General features: G+C 37.4%; 1 protein-coding gene across 3 annotated transcripts in view; it reads right to left on the reverse strand.

Moving 5' to 3' along the window:
• Positions 1 to 7,985: 7,985 nt before the first annotated feature.
• sybl1 (synaptobrevin-like 1) overlaps positions 7,986 to 18,723 on the reverse strand; it is a 52,955-nt gene continuing 42,217 nt past the window's right edge. For all 3 annotated transcript variants that reach the window (XM_051650438.1, XM_051650439.1, XM_051650437.1), the window contains exons 5-8: positions 9,975 to 10,065; positions 9,663 to 9,730; positions 8,758 to 8,850; positions 7,986 to 8,205 (exon numbers count right to left, since the gene is read on the reverse strand). In XM_051650438.1, coding sequence (XP_051506398.1) covers positions 8,137 to 8,205; positions 8,758 to 8,850; positions 9,663 to 9,730; positions 9,975 to 10,065 — 321 coding nt within the window. In that variant the 3' untranslated portion in view covers positions 7,986 to 8,136. The remainder of the gene's footprint in view (positions 8,206 to 8,757; positions 8,851 to 9,662; positions 9,731 to 9,974; positions 10,066 to 18,723) is intronic.

Below are 18,723 nucleotides of genomic sequence, written 5' to 3' on the forward strand. Positions count from 1 at the left end.
TGTACCCTTTCACCTAGAAATTCTCAGGCCCTAAAAGTGTGTACGTGCAAGCTGTGAGTCTTACCAATGTTTTGTTCTAGAAGAAAAATAATATATTCAGCCTGGGTCATGATGACATTCAGCATTAAGACGACACAGTCTCCTATCTCTCTTAAGATTCAGTATTTTCTTTTTCCTTCTTGGTATTTCTCAGTCACTCCTATAGTCTATTCTCTCCTATAGTCTATATCTAAATTGATTACAGGAATTGTTGGAGTGATGGAGCCAGGTGACCAGGTGAAATGATCAGTCACCCTTTGTCCTCAGGTCTAAAAGAAGAAAAGTCCTGTTCAATTTACGATTGCCTTTGACACTCATCTGTAGACCAACTGATACTTCTTGGTTCCACCTAATCAGTGTTATGCTTCTAAATAACAACTTTTGCATAGATCAGCAGTTTACCGTGTTTAGATAGTTTCCGAAAATATCTGTATGGTTAACCTATCAGAATCCTATAAACCTGTAAAGATAGGCCCATGGGCCCATGGAAACATTATCATAGAAATGTCAAATTAAGTATAGATCATTCACAAAGTCAAATCAGTTTTTTAGACCTTCTGATTTCAAAAGGGGAGGGAGACTGTCTGCACACTATGGTATATAGGAAGCCAACAGATAGAAACACTATTAAAAGCTGACAGTTTCCATCCGAGATGGCTGAATGATCACTTTTTTTTTTATCCTTTTTGGACAATTTCAACGTCTTAGACGTATTTGTGACAACATGGATAATGAGTTTCAAACACGGGCAAATTCATGGTCCACAGTGATAGAGCCCTTCTAACCTCTAGAACTGAATTTTTAAAAACTGCACAGAGAAAAGAAAAAAGAACAGAAAATCAAGTCTATTTTTTTATCGAATATGGTCATTTGTCCAATCATATAAAACAAGTTGTCATGTCCAATTTGAGTTTGATCCAGAGTGATCCCACTCTTAGTGAAGTTTTTCCTGGTCCTCCCAAAATCAGTTTCTGGGGCTGGTTGCACCAGCTATACGTACATTAGAACTTAGAGATTAGCCTAGTTGTGGTGTAAATGGGCATTAAGTCAAAATGTATGCACTACTAAATATTTGAGCGTTACACCATTAAACTTAAGTAGGATGTAACCCTACGTATAAACTAAATATTTACGGCAGACTCCGACAAGGAGCAACTGATGGAATAAAAAAGCAGAATGATATTTAATGACATCAATGAGCTCATGTTTTGGTTGACAGGCATCAGTCCTTTAGACATATATGATGGTGTTGGCATTTACACTAATTTACATTTACGAGCGAGAAATTATTTTACTTTTAAGTGGCTCTTCAGTATGAAACCGATCTAATGGTGCAGTTTTTAGGATGCGTCACCCGATGTCAAGTTTCAACACATTCAAACTATATATAGGATATTAAAATGAATAAATGTCTATTTTTCCAGCCTGTTGTATTAGTTTTTATTTATCACCCCTTATTTATTTTAGATAAGGTTCCTATATATTGTTATTTACATAGAGCAAATATATTATTTATCAAATCTGCTTTTATTACATATCGTATTTTAATGGTGATATAATTTATTACAGCTGACAGTTACGTGAGCAAACAAGGTTTGAAGGGAAACCTTGACTTTTTAACACTTCTGTGTACAAATTTGAAGGTTGCTTATTGGATCAATACAAGAAAACATCATATTATGTGACTACGCATTACTTTACGGAGAACTTACGACCTACTAGTTAAGTCTTGCCTTAAGAACAGGTGGTGCAACCGAATTAAGCACTGACTTAGTTACAAACTAACTAGTACGTACTAAGCCCTTAGTGTGAACTTTACATCCCAATTTACGTGAGAACTTACGCACAGCTAGTGCAACCCTACCCAGAAGAGCACCATCCCTAAAAGACAAATTAGTAAAAAGTCACTTATCTAGCAAACAGAAAACTACTTGGCTTCATCAGTCGTTAAAGGGCTTATATAAATGTGGCTCGTGTAATCATTGCTGTAATATAAAGGAGGGTAAACAGTACATTGACTTTTAAAACAAAAAAAATCCTATGAGATTAAGTCCTCAGTTGCTTCTACATAGGGAGAATGAAGCATCGTTTAAAGGATAGGGTCTCTGAACAGAAGTATGCCATAAGAAAACATAATATGGACTATCCTATGGCGAGGCATTTTCAGCCAGCCCACAATAACAACCCTGATAGTCTTATAGTGGAAGCTTTAGAAACAGCTGAAAAAAAAACACACACACAAAAAAAAAACATACGAGGCGGGGATCATTTAAAAATATTATTACAAAGAGAAACTTTTTATATTTATCAGATGAAGGCAATGGATTTTCTGGGTTTAAATGAAGAAAATTACTTCAGTCCTTTTCTTTAAACAGTTGATGTATTTTTTCCTATTGTGGTTATAATTTTTATATATATATATATATATATATATATATATATATATATATATATATATATATATACATACACACACACACACACACATTACTGTGCAAAAGTTTTAGGCACTTGTGAAAAATATTGTATAGTTAGGATGTCTTCAAAAATAATGAAATAAATAGTTTTTATTTATCTCTTAACATCACACAAAGTCCATTAAACATAAAAAAGCTAAATCAATATTTGATGTGACCACCTTTGCCTTTAAAACAGCAGCAATTCTCCTAGGTACACCTGGACACAGTTTTTCTTGGTTGTTGGCAGATAGGATGTTCCAAGCTTCTTGGAGAAATCGCCACAATCCTTCTATCTGTTTAGGCTGTCTCAATTGCTTCCGTCTTTTTATATAATCTCAGACTGACTCGAAGTTCAGTGGGGGGCATGACATCTGTTGCAGGGCTCCCTGTTCTTCTATTGTAATCTTTTCTTTTTGCAAAAGCAATGTTTGGGAGTCTAACATTTATATTTCCTATTGACACACTAAAGCTGAAAATATAAATAACCATCTTAAGACAAATACTTTTGTGAAATCTTATGTGCCTAAGACTTTTGCACAGTACTGTATATGTATAAAAAAAATTATCTTTCTTTATTGTGACATCATTTACTATAAGCACCTAGATATACTCCACCTAGTGGATTTCTGACACTAAATTATGTGTGCTAGTGATTTCTTCTGAGCAGGTGTGCCCAATTTAGCAATAATGAAGTGAGAGTCAGTTGTAGGCTGCACCCTGAAGAAGGCATTTTTGCCGATACGTGTAGGTTTGCAGCCCTCTTTTTTCCCACTGTTTTTAACTGTTATTGTTATAGCCATTTACAATAAAGGCTTTTTAACTATATTTTTGATTTGGAAGTGTCTCTCAATTTTCCTTTTTGGATTATCATTTCCTCATTCAAGAGCACCTTAATATATTTTTTGAAGAGCTTCGGAGCATACCGGAGTTTGTTTTTTTTTGTTACAAGAAATTTTGTGATTTGAGCAAAGTGAAGAGGAGTGTTTAAATTTATGTGATGTTTCACAACATATTTTCTGCAGGGACAAATAAAATTACATAATGTTAATGGATTGTCCATATTTTTAATCCAAGAAAGTAATATAGAATAGGGATTACAGGCTCACTAATGCCACCAGTTCTGTTGTATTTTGATATTCCAATCAGTTTCTTCTAATTATCCCAGATACAGATGAGCTACTCCAGCCCCATTCCGATGTTGTCTTCTGATATTTCCAACAATTGCAATTATGTGAAATTAAAATGACAGTAAACTGGCCAATTTAAAAAAATTCACAAATCTCTCCATTTTCCACAAATTTGGGGACATCTGGGAAGTGAAATGTACACAATTTGCGATATACGCAAACTTCTGTATGGAAACGCCTCAAGGGCAGATTTCTTTTGCGTTAAACCAAAACTCATGCGACAATGTGTTTTTTTAAGTATGAAATCATGATGCAATATTGCTTCATAATTCATTCTTTAATAATTGTTTATGTTCACCTGTCTTTGTGTGACAGGGAATTGGACAGTCTATCACCCTCCATTCTAAATCGACAAGTGTGACAGACCTCCGACTGAAGAGAGCAAGATCTCACCACAACATCAGTTGATGTAACACCCTTTGCCAAAATAGAGTTGTTTGGAGTCAGCTAGTGAGATGCCAGCTTAAGTGTGGTTTGTTGCCTGTACAGCTGGTGTTGTGCTAACTGCCACAATAAATTGATTAATTGAATAATATATATATATATAAATAAAATAAAAAATCTCTGATTCTGTAATGTTTATTTTTCAACCAACCAGCTAAACAATGAACTACCAGACAATAGAAGCTTTACTTTTGCTTTACTCCATACTAACAGCATTTAAGTTTAAATTAGCAAAAAAGATTTGTTTGCTAAGATTTGTTGTTAAACAGATTCTGAAGATAAACCGTTACCCTTATTATGACTTTATTGATTTAAAGCAATAATTAAAGATTTACATGAATGGCAAAATTATGACAGTAAGATAAATTATTGTTTTAAAAGTGCACTGCTGAAAAAACAAGACAAGATTGACTAAAAATCAAAGAAAAGACACTCAGGCTCTCACTTTAAAAAGCATGTTTGTAACACAGCATATGTGCCTTTCACAATGCAAATTGTTCCAATGCATCTGTTGCTCAGCTCAATATGAGTCAAAGGATGTATATTCTGTAAAACCCTGATGAAGAAGTCAATATAGGTGAGAGATTGTAGAAGATGCTTTCCCTCTCTGGATGGAAATAAACATACAATTTGCAAGTTTTTTTTTTTAAATTAGGCCAGTTCTCCACTGTGTGGACATAATGGCATGTGGCCATTATGCCTTCAAAGCAAATATGCTATGCAGTGATTTACCCTATTGCAAGCAATGTTAGTGATTGAAATTATTTTATTCTGTAGAATCTAAACTTGCTATGGGACCACGGATGTCCCTTCTTTTTTATGCTATCTAGCTATATTTATTATTAATATACATGTCTTGGCTGTTGTAAGCAGCACATCTCCAAATCTAATTCAAACAAAGTGCAAACACTGCAAGTGCCAGTTCACTGTATTGTCATTAAAAAATCTGAATTAATTTCTATTTCATATATAATATTTTATATATATATATATATATATATATATATATATATATATATATATATACACACACACACACACACACACACACACACACACACACACACAGGCGGGCAAAAGTTTGGAATAATGTACAGATTTTGCTGTTTCGGAAGGAAATTGGTACTTTAATTCACCAAAGTGGCATTCAACTGATCACAAAGTATAGTCAGGACATTACTGATGTAAAAAACAGCACCATCAGTATTTGATTTTTTTTTTTTTTTTTTATCAAATCTAGACAGGCCCCATTTCCAGCAGCCATCATCCCAACACCTTATCCTTGAGTAATCATGCTAAATTGATCATTTGGCACTAGAAAATCATTTGCCATTATATCAAACACTGCTGAAAGATATTTGGTTCGTTAAATGAAGCTTAATATTGTCTTTGTGTTTGTTTTTGAGTTGCCACAGTATGCAATAGACTAGCATGTATTAGGTCAAAAACGGCAAAAAAGAAACAGCTTTCTCTAGAAACTCATCAGTCAATCATTGTTTTGAGGAATGAAGGCTATACAATGCTTGAAATTGCCAAAAAACTGAAGATTTCATATAAAGGTGCACACTACAGTCTTCAAAGACAAAGGACAACTGGCTCTAACAAGGACAGAAAGAGATGTGGAAGGACCAGATACAACTAAACAAGAGGATAAGTACATCAGAGTCTCTAGTTTGAGAAATAGATGCCTCACATGTCCTCAGCTGACAGCTTCATTGAATTCTACCCGCTCAACACCAGTTTCATGTACAACAGTAAAGAGAAGACTCAGGGGTGCATACCTTGTGGGAAGAATTGCAAAGAAAAAGCCACTTTTGAAACAGAAAAACAAAAAGAAAAGGTTAGAGTGGGCAAAGAAACAGACACTGGACAACAGATAATTGGAAAAGAGTGTTATGGATCTTAACCCCATTGAGCTTTTGTGGGATCAGCTAGACTGTAAGGTGCGTGAGAAGTGCCCGACAAGACAGCTACATCTTTGGCAAGTGCTACAGGAAGCGTGGGGTGAAATGTCACCTGAGTATCTGGACAAACTGACAGCTAGAATGTCAAGGATCTGCAAAGCTGTCACTGCTGCACGTGGAGGACTAAAACTCTAACTAACTAAAACTCTTAGTTTAAGAAGTTTTTTTTTTTTTTAATTGTAATAGTCATTTCTTTGCCCACTCTAACCTTTTTTTTTTTGTATTTGTTTCAAAAGTGGCTTTTTCTTTTCAGTTCTTCCCATAAGGCCTGCACCCTTGAAACTTCTCTTTACTGTTGTACATGAAACTGGTGTTGAGCGAGTAGGATTCAATGAAGCTGTCAGCTGAGGACATGTGAGGCGTCTATTTCTTAAACTAGAGACTCTGATGTACTTATCCTCTTGTTTAGTTGTATCTGGGCCTTCGACATCTCTTTCTGTCCTTGTTAAGGCCAGTTGTCCTTTGTCTTTGAAGACTGTAGTGTACACCTTTGTATGAAATCTTCAGTTTTTGGGCAGTTTCAAGCATTGTATAGCCTTCATTCCTCAAAACAATGATTGACTGATGAGTTTCTTGAGAAAGCTGTTTCTTTTTCGCCATTTTTGACCTAAGACATGCCAGTCTATTGCATACTGTGGCAACTCAAACACAAAGACAATGTTAAGCTTCATTTAATGAATCAAATAGCTTTCAACTGTGTTTGATATAATGGCATGTGATTTTCTAGTACCAAATTAGCAATTTAGCATGATTACTCAAGGATAAGGAGTTGGAGTGATAGCTGCTGGAAATGGGGCCTGTCTAGATTTGATCAAAAATGACTTTTTTCAAATAGTGATGGTGCTGTTTTTTACATCAGTAATGTCCTGACTATACTTTGTGATCAGTTGAATGTCACTTTGGTGAAAAAAAGTACCAATTTCCTCAGGAACAGCAAAATCTGTACATTATTCCAAACTTTTGGCTGCCAGTGTGTGTGTGTGTGTATAATATATATATATATATATATATATATATATATATATATATATATATATATATATATATATATATAGATATATAAAACAATCATTTGTTAAAAAGTTACAGGCATGCTTAGGAATAATTCACCAAAGAAGGGAAATTCTGTAATTTACCCACTCTCATGTCACTCCTAATTCATGACGTTCTTTCATGGAACACAAATTGACAAGCTTAACAGAATGTTCATGTTGTTCTTTTGCATACAATGAAAAGACAATGAATGACATTTATACTGTCAAGCTCCAAAAAGCACCATAAATATGTCAAGAGTAGTCCATACAGCTTGTTCACTACAGTATATTCAAAGTCATACAAAAATTTCATTTATTTCCTCACACAAAGTTAAAGTCGTTATTTACTGAATATCTTGTGCCATATGCATCAAATCTTGTGTACGCTTGTGTTCAATTAAAAAAATAGTGCCTTTGGACGCCTTGTGCCAGGTTTGTCACCATTTGACAGCCAAGTTTTCGCAAGACGATTTTCAGTCAATAATGACTTTCAGTAAATTTGTGGCTGTTCCTCCAACAAAGCTATTGTGTGGCTTCAGAAGACTGTGTTTGGAATAAAACACAAAAGTTGTATGGACTACTTTTATGGTGCTTTTTGGAGCTTGCCAGTATAAATCACAACTCACTTTCATTGTATGGAAAATAGCAGCATGAACATTTCACTAAACATAATTTTATGGAATAGTCTGTACTAGTCATATGGGTTTGGAATGACATGAGGGTGAGTAAATGATGACATAAATTTTGGGTGAATTTTTCCTATGATATACAGTATACACATTATCTCCCCAAAGTATAACTGCATTACAACATTTGGGAAAATAACCCAAAGAACCAAAACAATATGATTAACAAGAATATGAACAGACAATGTTTATTAGAACACTGAAGGATGCTGCTGTTTGAGGAGTTCAGAGTTTGTAAGATGCTGCAGTTGCTGTGGAAGGTCTGGAGGACAGAGTTCTAGTGGTGTTGAGTTTTTACAGGCTAAGGGTTAATCAAAGATTCTCTATTTCTTACGACAGCTGGGCCAGCTGAATCCACCACAAGCAGCCGTCACAATAACGTACAGCACAACCTAAGATGACAAGACAAACTCAAGTTATTTACTAGAACTGTAAATAAGTCTATATAGACTGTACTAGACTGTGTACACCCTGCCTCCTCACAGCCAGCCAATTTTATTTTTACATCAGTACTAAACACTCTATGGCCTTACGAATGTGGAGATCCCTTCTAATAAATGGGTTTGGCTACACCATACAATGACATTCTAGAGAACTGTGTGCTTTCAAATTTGTAGCAACAGTTTGGGGAGGGCCTATTTCTGTTCCAGCATGACAATACCCATGTGCACAAAGCAAGGTCCATAAAGATATGGTTTACTGAGTCTCGTGTAAAAGAACTTGACTGGTCAGCACGAAGCCCAGACCTGATCCCCATTAAACACTATTGGAATTATTTGGAATGCCAACTACGAGTTTTTGTTTTTTGGTAAACTAATTCTTTAATAAAATAATGTTTTAATGAAAACCTTTATTGCTAAAATATGGCATCAAAATATGCCTGGGGCTAAATATGAGACAGGTGCAGTGCATTACTGCAATTCTGTTTGAGTTTCCACACTTACCAGCACGACTATTATGACGATTGCTGTTAATTTCAGGTTCTTCATACACATGGCATGGGCCAAGTTACGGCTTGTTGTTTTAAAGGTGACAGACTGTACAAGAAGAATATACATTAGCATACAAATAATTAAAGAAAATGCTTACCCAAAAGTGAAAATTATCATTATTTACTCACCCTCATCTCTTATTAAACACGTATGCTGTTATTTTCTGTGTGGAACACAAAAGGAGAATTTCTTTTAACAATCTTCACATACCGCTTTTTCATACAACAGTTTATAGTTACTGCGTCTATCAAGCTCCCAAAAGGACATTAAATTATCATAGAAGTATCATAAAAGTAGTCAACACATGACCAAAACTGATTCGAAAATCTTGCCGTCCACTGAATCTCTGAGATCTCATTCATGATCACATTCAGATTAAAAAAACCGTATGTTCATGCTTCACATCAAGTTGACACCCTTGACATCAAAGGCACTGGCTTTCGAATGAAGGCGCGAAACTCTGAATATGAGCGATGGAGAATGACATTTCAAAGCTTTGGCAGAGGGAAAGATTTTCAGTGCATAGCAACTTACATTTCAGTCTGTTCCTCACACAACGCTTTTGTATGACTTCAGTAGACTTGGAATATAGCCCATGGGTCATTTTGACTACTTTTTATGATCTTTATGGTACTTTTTGGTCCATTTTGGAGCTTTATAGTTGAGGTCCTATGAACTGTCATTGTTTGGAAAAGAGTCGCAAGAAGATTCTTAAACATTTTTCCTTTTATGTTCCACAGAAGAAAAAGACTTAAAGGTTTGTAACAACATGAGGGTAAATAATAACAGAATTTTCATTATTGGGTGCACTGTTTTATGACAAATAACTATGTTTCCAATCAAAGAATCAAACTCACAGAGTCCACCAAGTTCTCAGTTTTATCGATGAGCAATTCCAGCTTCTCTCCTCTCTGTGCAACGAGATCTATAGTAAACGAACACATATTTGCTCAAAATACATTTACATTTAGTCACTGAGCAGATGCTTCAATCCAAAGCGATTTACAAATAAGGAAAGCCAACAATATCTGCAGTATCACACAACAGAGTTCAAAGAGTTGCTAGAGAAGTAAAGAAAAGACACTGACAGTAACACAATAAAGCAAATTTTTAGTCAAAAGCCATCACTGTCATTTGCTAAAGTACAAATTAAGTTATTCCAGTCTCACCAATGTTCCGGACCATTATGCCTTTCAGGTCATCCACCTGCATCTGTGTTTCCGTCAGTCTGTCAGAGCCTCTCTGGTCTGAGTGATGTTTCTAACAGCACATGTGAAAGCATGACAAGACATGTTACAAATAAAGCTGATTTATAATCATTTGCTATGATGGCTAATATTAGTTTAAGAAACATGGAATGGCCAGGTGGTTTCTACTCTAGGCAGTAGCATGGCATGACCGTTAAGTAACAAGACTTAATATTTGCTAGGGCTGCAAATAACGATTATTTTAATAATTGATTAATCTAATGATTATTAGACTATTCGGGCAATTATTGCAACGATTAATCATTAGCTCTTAATTGACTACTCAGCTTGTGCCTCGAGCTAAAAGGCTGTATTAAATGTGCTTACTAACAATGAAGAGGACAAAACCATCTTTAAAAATACCTGTAAATGACCTTTACTGAATTACAGGAAAGTGATTCAGAAAAATTAAATCACTGCAACAAAATCCTATTGTTATCAAGTGTTTTTGTCTTGTTTTCCACTTAAAACAAGATACATTTACCTGAGAAGCAACATATAAGATATTTTGACTTGCTTACAATGTCTTGAATATATATATATATATATATATATATATATATATATATATATATATATATAAAATGTTTTTTTTTATTTTTTATTATTGAGTTTTTAGCTTGTTTATACTTCTGCCAGTGCAGTTTAAACAAAATATACTTATATTCAAGATATTTTCTCTGAAAGCAAGTCTAAATATCTTATTTGTGTCTTCTTGGATTTTTAGATATTTTTAAATAATTAAATATTAAATAGGCCTACTATGTTCAACATTCTCTAAAAACAACATTTTATACAGCTATACAAGTAAATGTATGTTGTTTTAAAGGATTTTTAGATATTTACATAGGAAAACAAGCCAAAAAAACAAAAAGTGTGTGTAATGGGTAATGATTACCCTCGCTCACATTTGTGTTAACACACTAGATTTCAATCTATGTTTAACTCACAAAAAACAAACTGTCTCTTCTTACAGTAATAAAACTGCGTATCACTGATTCCAAGTTTTCCTGGGTGTGTGAGCATGCGTCAATAATATGGGAGCAGATCCAATCTGCCAAGAGAGACAAGATAGAAATCCATTGTAGTCTGACCAGCCGGAAAATGAGACAGCCGGCACTTCTTTCCTGTTTGTGCGGACATGACGTAATGACGCAAGGATGAACGTCATAAACCAGCGATTTCGCGCCAAATCGGACCCGGCAGCTCAAAATACAAATCATTTTTGTAGGCTTACCGTAGTGAATCAGGGTAAGATAAGAACATTATTTTGAACACTGATTGTTGATGTACTCAATCAATAATGGCAATTTGTTCATTTTTAACCAAAAAAATTTAACAGTGCAGCTTTAATGAAATTGAGTAATGGAAAAAGTCTTTAAATGTTTCTTACTATTTGAAATCTTACTCTTAGAAATCTTAGACGACTGAAAGGTCAAGGGACTGGCGAATGCCATAAGATGCAGATCAAAAAACAAATATGTAAATGCAAATAATGATGTGATGTTTGACACCACGGCTTCTGTTGAAGCCTGCCTCAAACAAACAACACCTATGCATAATCCATGACTTGTGAAGCTTCAATCAATTGAATACTCGGTATATGCTTCAAAGAAGCGTTAAGCATGGGTTTTATCCCAATAAGTAATGCAAATACTTACCTGCTACTAAATTTACTGCCCCGACCACAAGCCCATATATAGTGAACAGAGCAAAATGACCAATTGCATGGGAAACTTATTGTTTATTTACTGATGTAAATTATTGTTGGATCCACCATTGGCACTTGTAATAATCACTCACATGCAAGTGATACCTAGGGATAAGTGTATGAATTTAAATCCATTGACAGGTTGAAGTTCCTCACACTTGCATGCCAGATCTTCCTCTTTCTTTTTAAACCTTGCTCATATTTGCACATCTTGTGTTTTTAGTTATGAACTGATTGGAACGCTAAACACTATTATAGTGACAAAACTGCGCTTATCAGTAGAAGCGCATAGCGCGGACAAACCATTCACGCGCCCATGCTCATCATGAGCCGCTCAAAGCGTGACACACATCAGGTTCAGCAGCGCTGAAGTAGAGGGTTGCGTGAGTAAACGCATCTGCTTTGCGTTGGTCGCGCTGTCCAGTTGAGCAGATGACAGCCTACAGTTTCTTTTATTATTAATTGCAATTTGCTTTCAGAACAATAGCCTACTTGCCCAAATATTTACCGCTGAGATTATCAAGCTGGCATACACGGTCCTTAACGTTCCACACACACAAGATGATGACTCTCAAAACTACATAATTCAAGGTACACTCAGTCATTGTTTTCCTCATTGCAAAGTTTTACTTCTAATGAAATTTAATTTTAAAATATATGTATAAAAGTGACCACTCACATTAAATGAAGACTCCATATTAGTAACCTTATAAAAAAAATTATTCTGCATGGACAGGGTCAGTCTGTCTGTCTATCTTTTTCTTTTTATTAAGGAGGGGGTATGGAACAGTGATTAACAAGGAAAATGAAAAATGTCACTTCATGTCAGAAAAGTTGCAGACCACTGCTGTACATTATTTAATGATTATTTCAAAAGCTTTGCAATATAAACATAAAAAATACATACATACAATAATATTTTAGCCTATCATACACGTTTTTATAAGCATAAAATGCAACACTCAATTTTATCCAATATGTAACAGGGGTCCCGGCTCCGTCTCTCTCTACCCACCAAGGGGTCCTTGGTCCGAAAGTTGTTGAAGACCCCTGCTCTACACTGTAAGATGCCATAATTACTCAATGATGAATGAAAACAGAACATGTAACATAACTGTAAATAGGAATTAGTACCTCCTTGTTTTGATTTTATTATTTCTTGTATTAGAGCAGCAACTGCATTGTGCTGTTAATGAAATTGGAATGTAATGAGTAATTCCTACCACTAGGTGTCAGAGGGCCTGCAGCTACGGATGATACTTCCCCTTTAAGAGAAAGAGGGATGTAGACATAAAAGTAAAAAAAAACTACTTTGCGATACGAGTGCCGACATAACGTGTGAAGCATCGTCTTATCAGATGTAATCAGACCCCATATATTAAAGTACTTATGCATTATGACGTGCATGAAATAGGAGCCTAATTCCCCAATGGGTTACCCACGTGCCCAGCCGCCACGCTGGTGGAACGCACCTACAATGATCAGTGAGCACTGAGTATTGTAGTAAAATAAAATATTGCCACTTGAAAAGCGATATTGATGCAGTATAAGGGAAATAATGCACATATATTTTCTGAACACTGATACAGAAAGCCTAGAACCCCATCGACCACCAGCTATTTGCATTGATGATTGTTCCCCCAAAGAAGAATAGACAGAGAACATAGCGTATTTCCTGATGGAGACCAGCTGCGATGAGGAGCGTGAACATCACGGTGAGTAGACCACAATCTATAATCCGACAAAAGTGACTGTTGTTTGGAGAAGCGAGGCATAGCGTGTGATGTGAAAACAACGGAAGTAAGCATAAATGACACCTGAGTGGCCTTATGAATCTCCTGCTGTGTTGTGATTGGATGAGATGTCTGACAGAATGAATCTTCCTGCTAGAACTATGCTTACGCTTACATAGCCGGGTTTGGGAACTGGTATGTAGGCCTGTCACGATAACTAATTTTGTTGGATGATATATCGTCCCAGAAATAATTGCGATAAACTATATTAGGTTAGTTGTATTGCTACTTTTCGTTACCACTGTTTTTAAACAAAGTCGACATACCGGCTTGTTCACGTTAATGGGCTCTCCTCTCTCATTCGGCTAAAGCCAAAATGTTCCCACACTGGAGCTGTGGAATGCGGCTTTGAAACCAAGTCCATTTATACTTCCAAACTTTCTGGTTGGAATTATCCAGTCAACGGGAAAACACCTATTAAAACACATATTAGCCTTGAGTAACACGTAATCTTCACCTGTCACTGTCTGTGTGTGTGGAGCTGCCTGAGCCCCGCCTCCGACACAGAGAGCAGACGAGAGGATAGAAGCAGCGCTACTGGTTAAAATGTGGGTGACATTCATTCTTATGTAAACAAACACGCATGAAAACACAATGGGCAATATCGAGGTCAGCAAAAATGATCAAAGTCGATAATGTAATTATCGTGACAGGCCTACTGGTATGCTCATTTCCAAGTCATGGAAATTCACTTCTCTCTCATCTGTCTGTAATGACAGGTCTTTTGAATATAATGCCATTACTGCCACCAATCCTGCTAAAAATTAACTTTTTGGTAATCTATCATCCTCCAGATAAACTAGGCAACTTCACTGAAGAGCTAGATGTGCTGCTGTCCTCATTCTCTGAAGACGGTACTCTGCTGCTGGTCCTTGGGGACTTCAACATCCACCTGGACAAACCTCTAGTGTTTCTGCTACTAAGGTTGCCTATTACTAGAATAAAATCAGTGACTCTTTAGATTCCTGCCAACTGTTTTCAACTTTCTCTTCTCTATCCTCTCCCACCACTGCTGATGACTTTGCCACTTTTTTTACTAACATGGTGGTGACCATCAGCATTTAGTTCTCTACACCACACACCCATAACCGCTCTCTACCCACATCGCATCCTCTGCTCTCCTCTTTCTGTCCTCTTTTGGAGTCTGAAGTTTCAAAATTTTCTTTCTCACCATCCTACCAAAGACATAATTTACCGGTGGAACATGTCCCTACCACTTTTTATGTAAACAAACACGCATGAAAACACAATGGGCAATATCGAGGTCAGCAAAAATGATCAAAGTCGATAATGTAATTATCGTGACAGGCCTACTGGTATGCTCATTTCCAAGTCATGGAAATTCACTTCTCTCTCATCTGTCTGTAATGACAGGTCTTTTGAATATAATGCCATTACTGCCACCAATCCTGCTAAAAATTAACTTTTTGGTAATCTATCATCCTCCAGATAAACTAGGCAACTTCACTGAAGAGCTAGATGTGCTGCTGTCCTCATTCTCTGAAGACGGTACTCTGCTGCTGGTCCTTGGGGACTTCAACATCCACCTGGACAAACCTCTAGTGTTTCTGCTACTAAGGTTGCCTATTACTAGAATAAAATCAGTGACTCTTTAGATTCCTGCCAACTGTTTTCAACTTTCTCTTCTCTATCCTCTCCCACCACTGCTGATGACTTTGCCACTTTTTTTACTAACATGGTGGTGACCATCAGCATTTAGTTCTCTACACCACACACCCATAACCGCTCTCTACCCACATCGCATCCTCTGCTCTCCTCTTTCTGTCCTCTTTTGGAGTCTGAAGTTTCAAAATTTTCTTTCTCACCATCCTACCAAAGACATAATTTACCGGTGGAACATGTCCCTACCACTTTTTGCCTATGCCAATTTTGTCCCCACCAATTTTTGAAATAGCTTTCATCAGGTAAGTTTCTAATGCAATAAGAAACATCTCCAATTCTTGAAGAGGAGTATCCATTTAATTCGTATTTGTTATAACGAGTGTCGATCCAGCGCTGAAGTTTGTTATTTTTAATGTTATGAGTGCTTGTGCTGTTATCAGTGGTGCTGGGTGACAGCTGGCGGCGATGTTCTCTCGTGCATCCAGATGCACGCTCTACTCATGTCGCAGTTCATGCTCCTTTTCAGTAAATCGCAAAGCAAAATGCAAACAATGTGTCCTTGCTTATAATATACTGTACATCCACTGAAGTAGAGATGCAATCTTCCTTTATTAAAATTATTATTTTTTTAGCTCGGATTAGAACCTGGAACTCCTTGTACTGGAGGTGAAAGCTTAACCATGAGACCAAACTTACTGATCCATGTATTTATCCACTGATTTGAATAACTCACATCGCTTACATCAGTGAGTGTCAAGACTATAATTTTTATGGGATCAGAATAGTCTCAAGAGTAATATAATGACATAATATGATTCACAAATTTGTCATATAATTTACATTCACAAAATAAAATTAACATTTTCACAAAATACAATTCACAAATGTGTAACCCACTTCACATTAACACAATATATGATTCACAAATGCAAAACATGCCTTATAAAACAGGTGTGTTCAGAATTGTTTTACTTATTAATTGATTGTTGAATCTGCATTTGCAAATATTTATGTTTGCGGACTGCCTCAGATTTTTGTGTGGATATTTTGAGACTGTCCTGCCATGTTTTAATTTACAATTTCCACCTGGTATTACGATGCATCGGGTGATCCGATCCCATGTGGTCAGGTGAGACGCATCGCTGTTTACACCTGGCCACTTAAATGCATCTCCTGTGATCAGATTTGGAGGGGGAGGGCCTCTGTTTAACGACAACACACGTCAATCACTATATCAGTGTGTTACTGCATGATAAAGTGCAACAAAGTCAAAAAGACAAAGAAAGCGCAAAAAACAGCGCACTGTTTCTCCCAGAAATGGCTGAAATGTAACCTAAGCACAAACGCAAAATGTCTAGCAGAATACATTATTATCCATTATTTTAGTGGATTACCTGTATTAAAGGAGCTTCAGGTGTTCGTGCTTCTCATCTGTTGATTTAAGACACAAAGAAAATCCGTGAAGCTCTCGTAATTGTGTATGTATCTGCTTTTTTAAATTTTCCGATCGAACGGTTAATTCCTTTTAAAGCCGCTCGTGAACGGCAAAGTTTAAACTCTTGTTTAAGCAAAGTGGTTGACTGACAGGTAAGGGACAGCACTTCACTGCTGCCGTGACGCATACAAGACGGATTAGCGTTTACACCTCAAATGTGATCAGGTCACATGCGTTTTTTTTTTTTTATTAAAATTTTTTTTGCAATGAAATGTAAACACACACACACACACACACACACACACACACACACACACACACATACATACATACACTATATTGCCAAAAGTATTCGCTCACCCATCCAAATAATTGAATTCAGGTGTTCCAATCACTTCCATGGCCACAGGTGTATAAAATGAAGCACCTAGGCATGCAGACTGCTTCTACAAACATTTGTGAAAGAATGGGCCGCTCTCAGGAGCTCAGTGAATTCCAGCGTGGTACTGTGATAGGATGCCACCTGTGCAACAAGTCCAGTCGTGAAATTTCCTCGCTACTAAATATTCCACAGTCAACTGTCAGTGGTATTATAACAAAGTGGAAGCGATTGGGAATGACAGCAACTCAGCCACGAAGTGGTAGGCGGATGCTGAGGCGCATAGTGCGCAGAGGTCGCCAACTTTCTGCAGAATCAATCGCTACAGACCTCCAAAGTTCATGTGGCCTTCAGATTAGCTCAAGAACAGTGCGTAGAGAGCTTCATGGAATGGGTTTCCATGTCCAAGCAGCTGCATCCAAGCCATACATCACCAAGTGCAATGCAAAGCGTCGGATGCAGTGGTGTAAAGCACACCGCCACTGGACTCTAGAGCAGTGGAGACGCGTTCTCTGGAGTGACGAATCACGCTTCTCCATCTGGCAATCTGATGGACGAGTCTGGGTTTGGCGGTTGCCAGGAGAACGGTACTTGTCTGACTGCATTGTGCCAACTGTGAAGTTTGGTGGAGGGGGATTATGGTGTGGGGTTGTTTTTCAGGAGCTGGGCTTGGCCCCTTAGTTCCAGTGAAAGGAACTCTGAATGCTTCAGCATACCAAGAGATTTTGGACAATTCCATGCTCCCAACTTTGTGGGAACAGTTTGGGGATGGCCCCTTCCTGTTCCAACATGACTGCGCACCAGTGCACAAAGCAAGGTCCATAAAGACATGGATGAGCGAGTTTGGTGTGGAAGAACTTGACTGGCCTGCACAGAGTCCTGACCTCAACCCGACAGAGCACCTTTGGGATGAATTAGAGCGAAGACTGCGAGCCAGGCCTTCTCGTCCAACATCAGTGTCTGACCTCACAAATGCGCTTCTGGAAGAATGGTCAAAAATTCCCATAAACACACTCCTAAACCTTGTGGAAAGCCTTCCCAGAAGAATTGAAGCTGTTATAGCTGCAAAGGGTGGGCCGACGTCATATTAAACCCTATGGATTAAGAATGGGATGTCACTTAAGTTCATATGCAACTAAAGGCAGATGAGCGAATACTTTTGGCAATATAGTGTACATACACACACACACATACATACATACACACACATAATAATCATACAAACTATAATACGCTACTCTCTCCACAACCCACCCGAGAGCCCTCCAAAAACTCCAAATACCTGCCCCATTTCCGAACAAACTTATCCAAGCCACCCCGTCTTCCCGATGACACCTCCTCATAAGCTGCCACCCTCCCCACCTCCGTGCACCACTCCAGATATGGAGGCGCACCAGCTGACCTGCAACCCCTCAAAATAACCTGCCTGGCGATCATCACACATGTCAGAACCCAGTTCTCTATATGGCCATCCCCCACATCGATGACCGCCCCATCGCCCAGAACACAAGTCTGGGGCAAAACGAAACCTGAGTGCCCACCATGTCGCACACAAAATTCTGAACCTTTGACCAGAATTTCTGGATCTCGACACGCCACCAAAAAACATGGGCCATGTCTCCATCCTCCGATTGGCATATCCAGCAGGTGGGTGTGTCTTTAAGACCAAGCCTATATAGTCTAGAGGGGGTCCAATAAAATCTATGCAAAATTTTGAATTGTATAAGACG

The sequence above is a fragment of the Myxocyprinus asiaticus genome, chromosome 22 (assembly GCF_019703515.2).
Source record: "Myxocyprinus asiaticus isolate MX2 ecotype Aquarium Trade chromosome 22, UBuf_Myxa_2, whole genome shotgun sequence".
In the NCBI taxonomy this organism is placed as follows: domain Eukaryota; kingdom Metazoa; phylum Chordata; class Actinopteri; order Cypriniformes; family Catostomidae; genus Myxocyprinus; species Myxocyprinus asiaticus.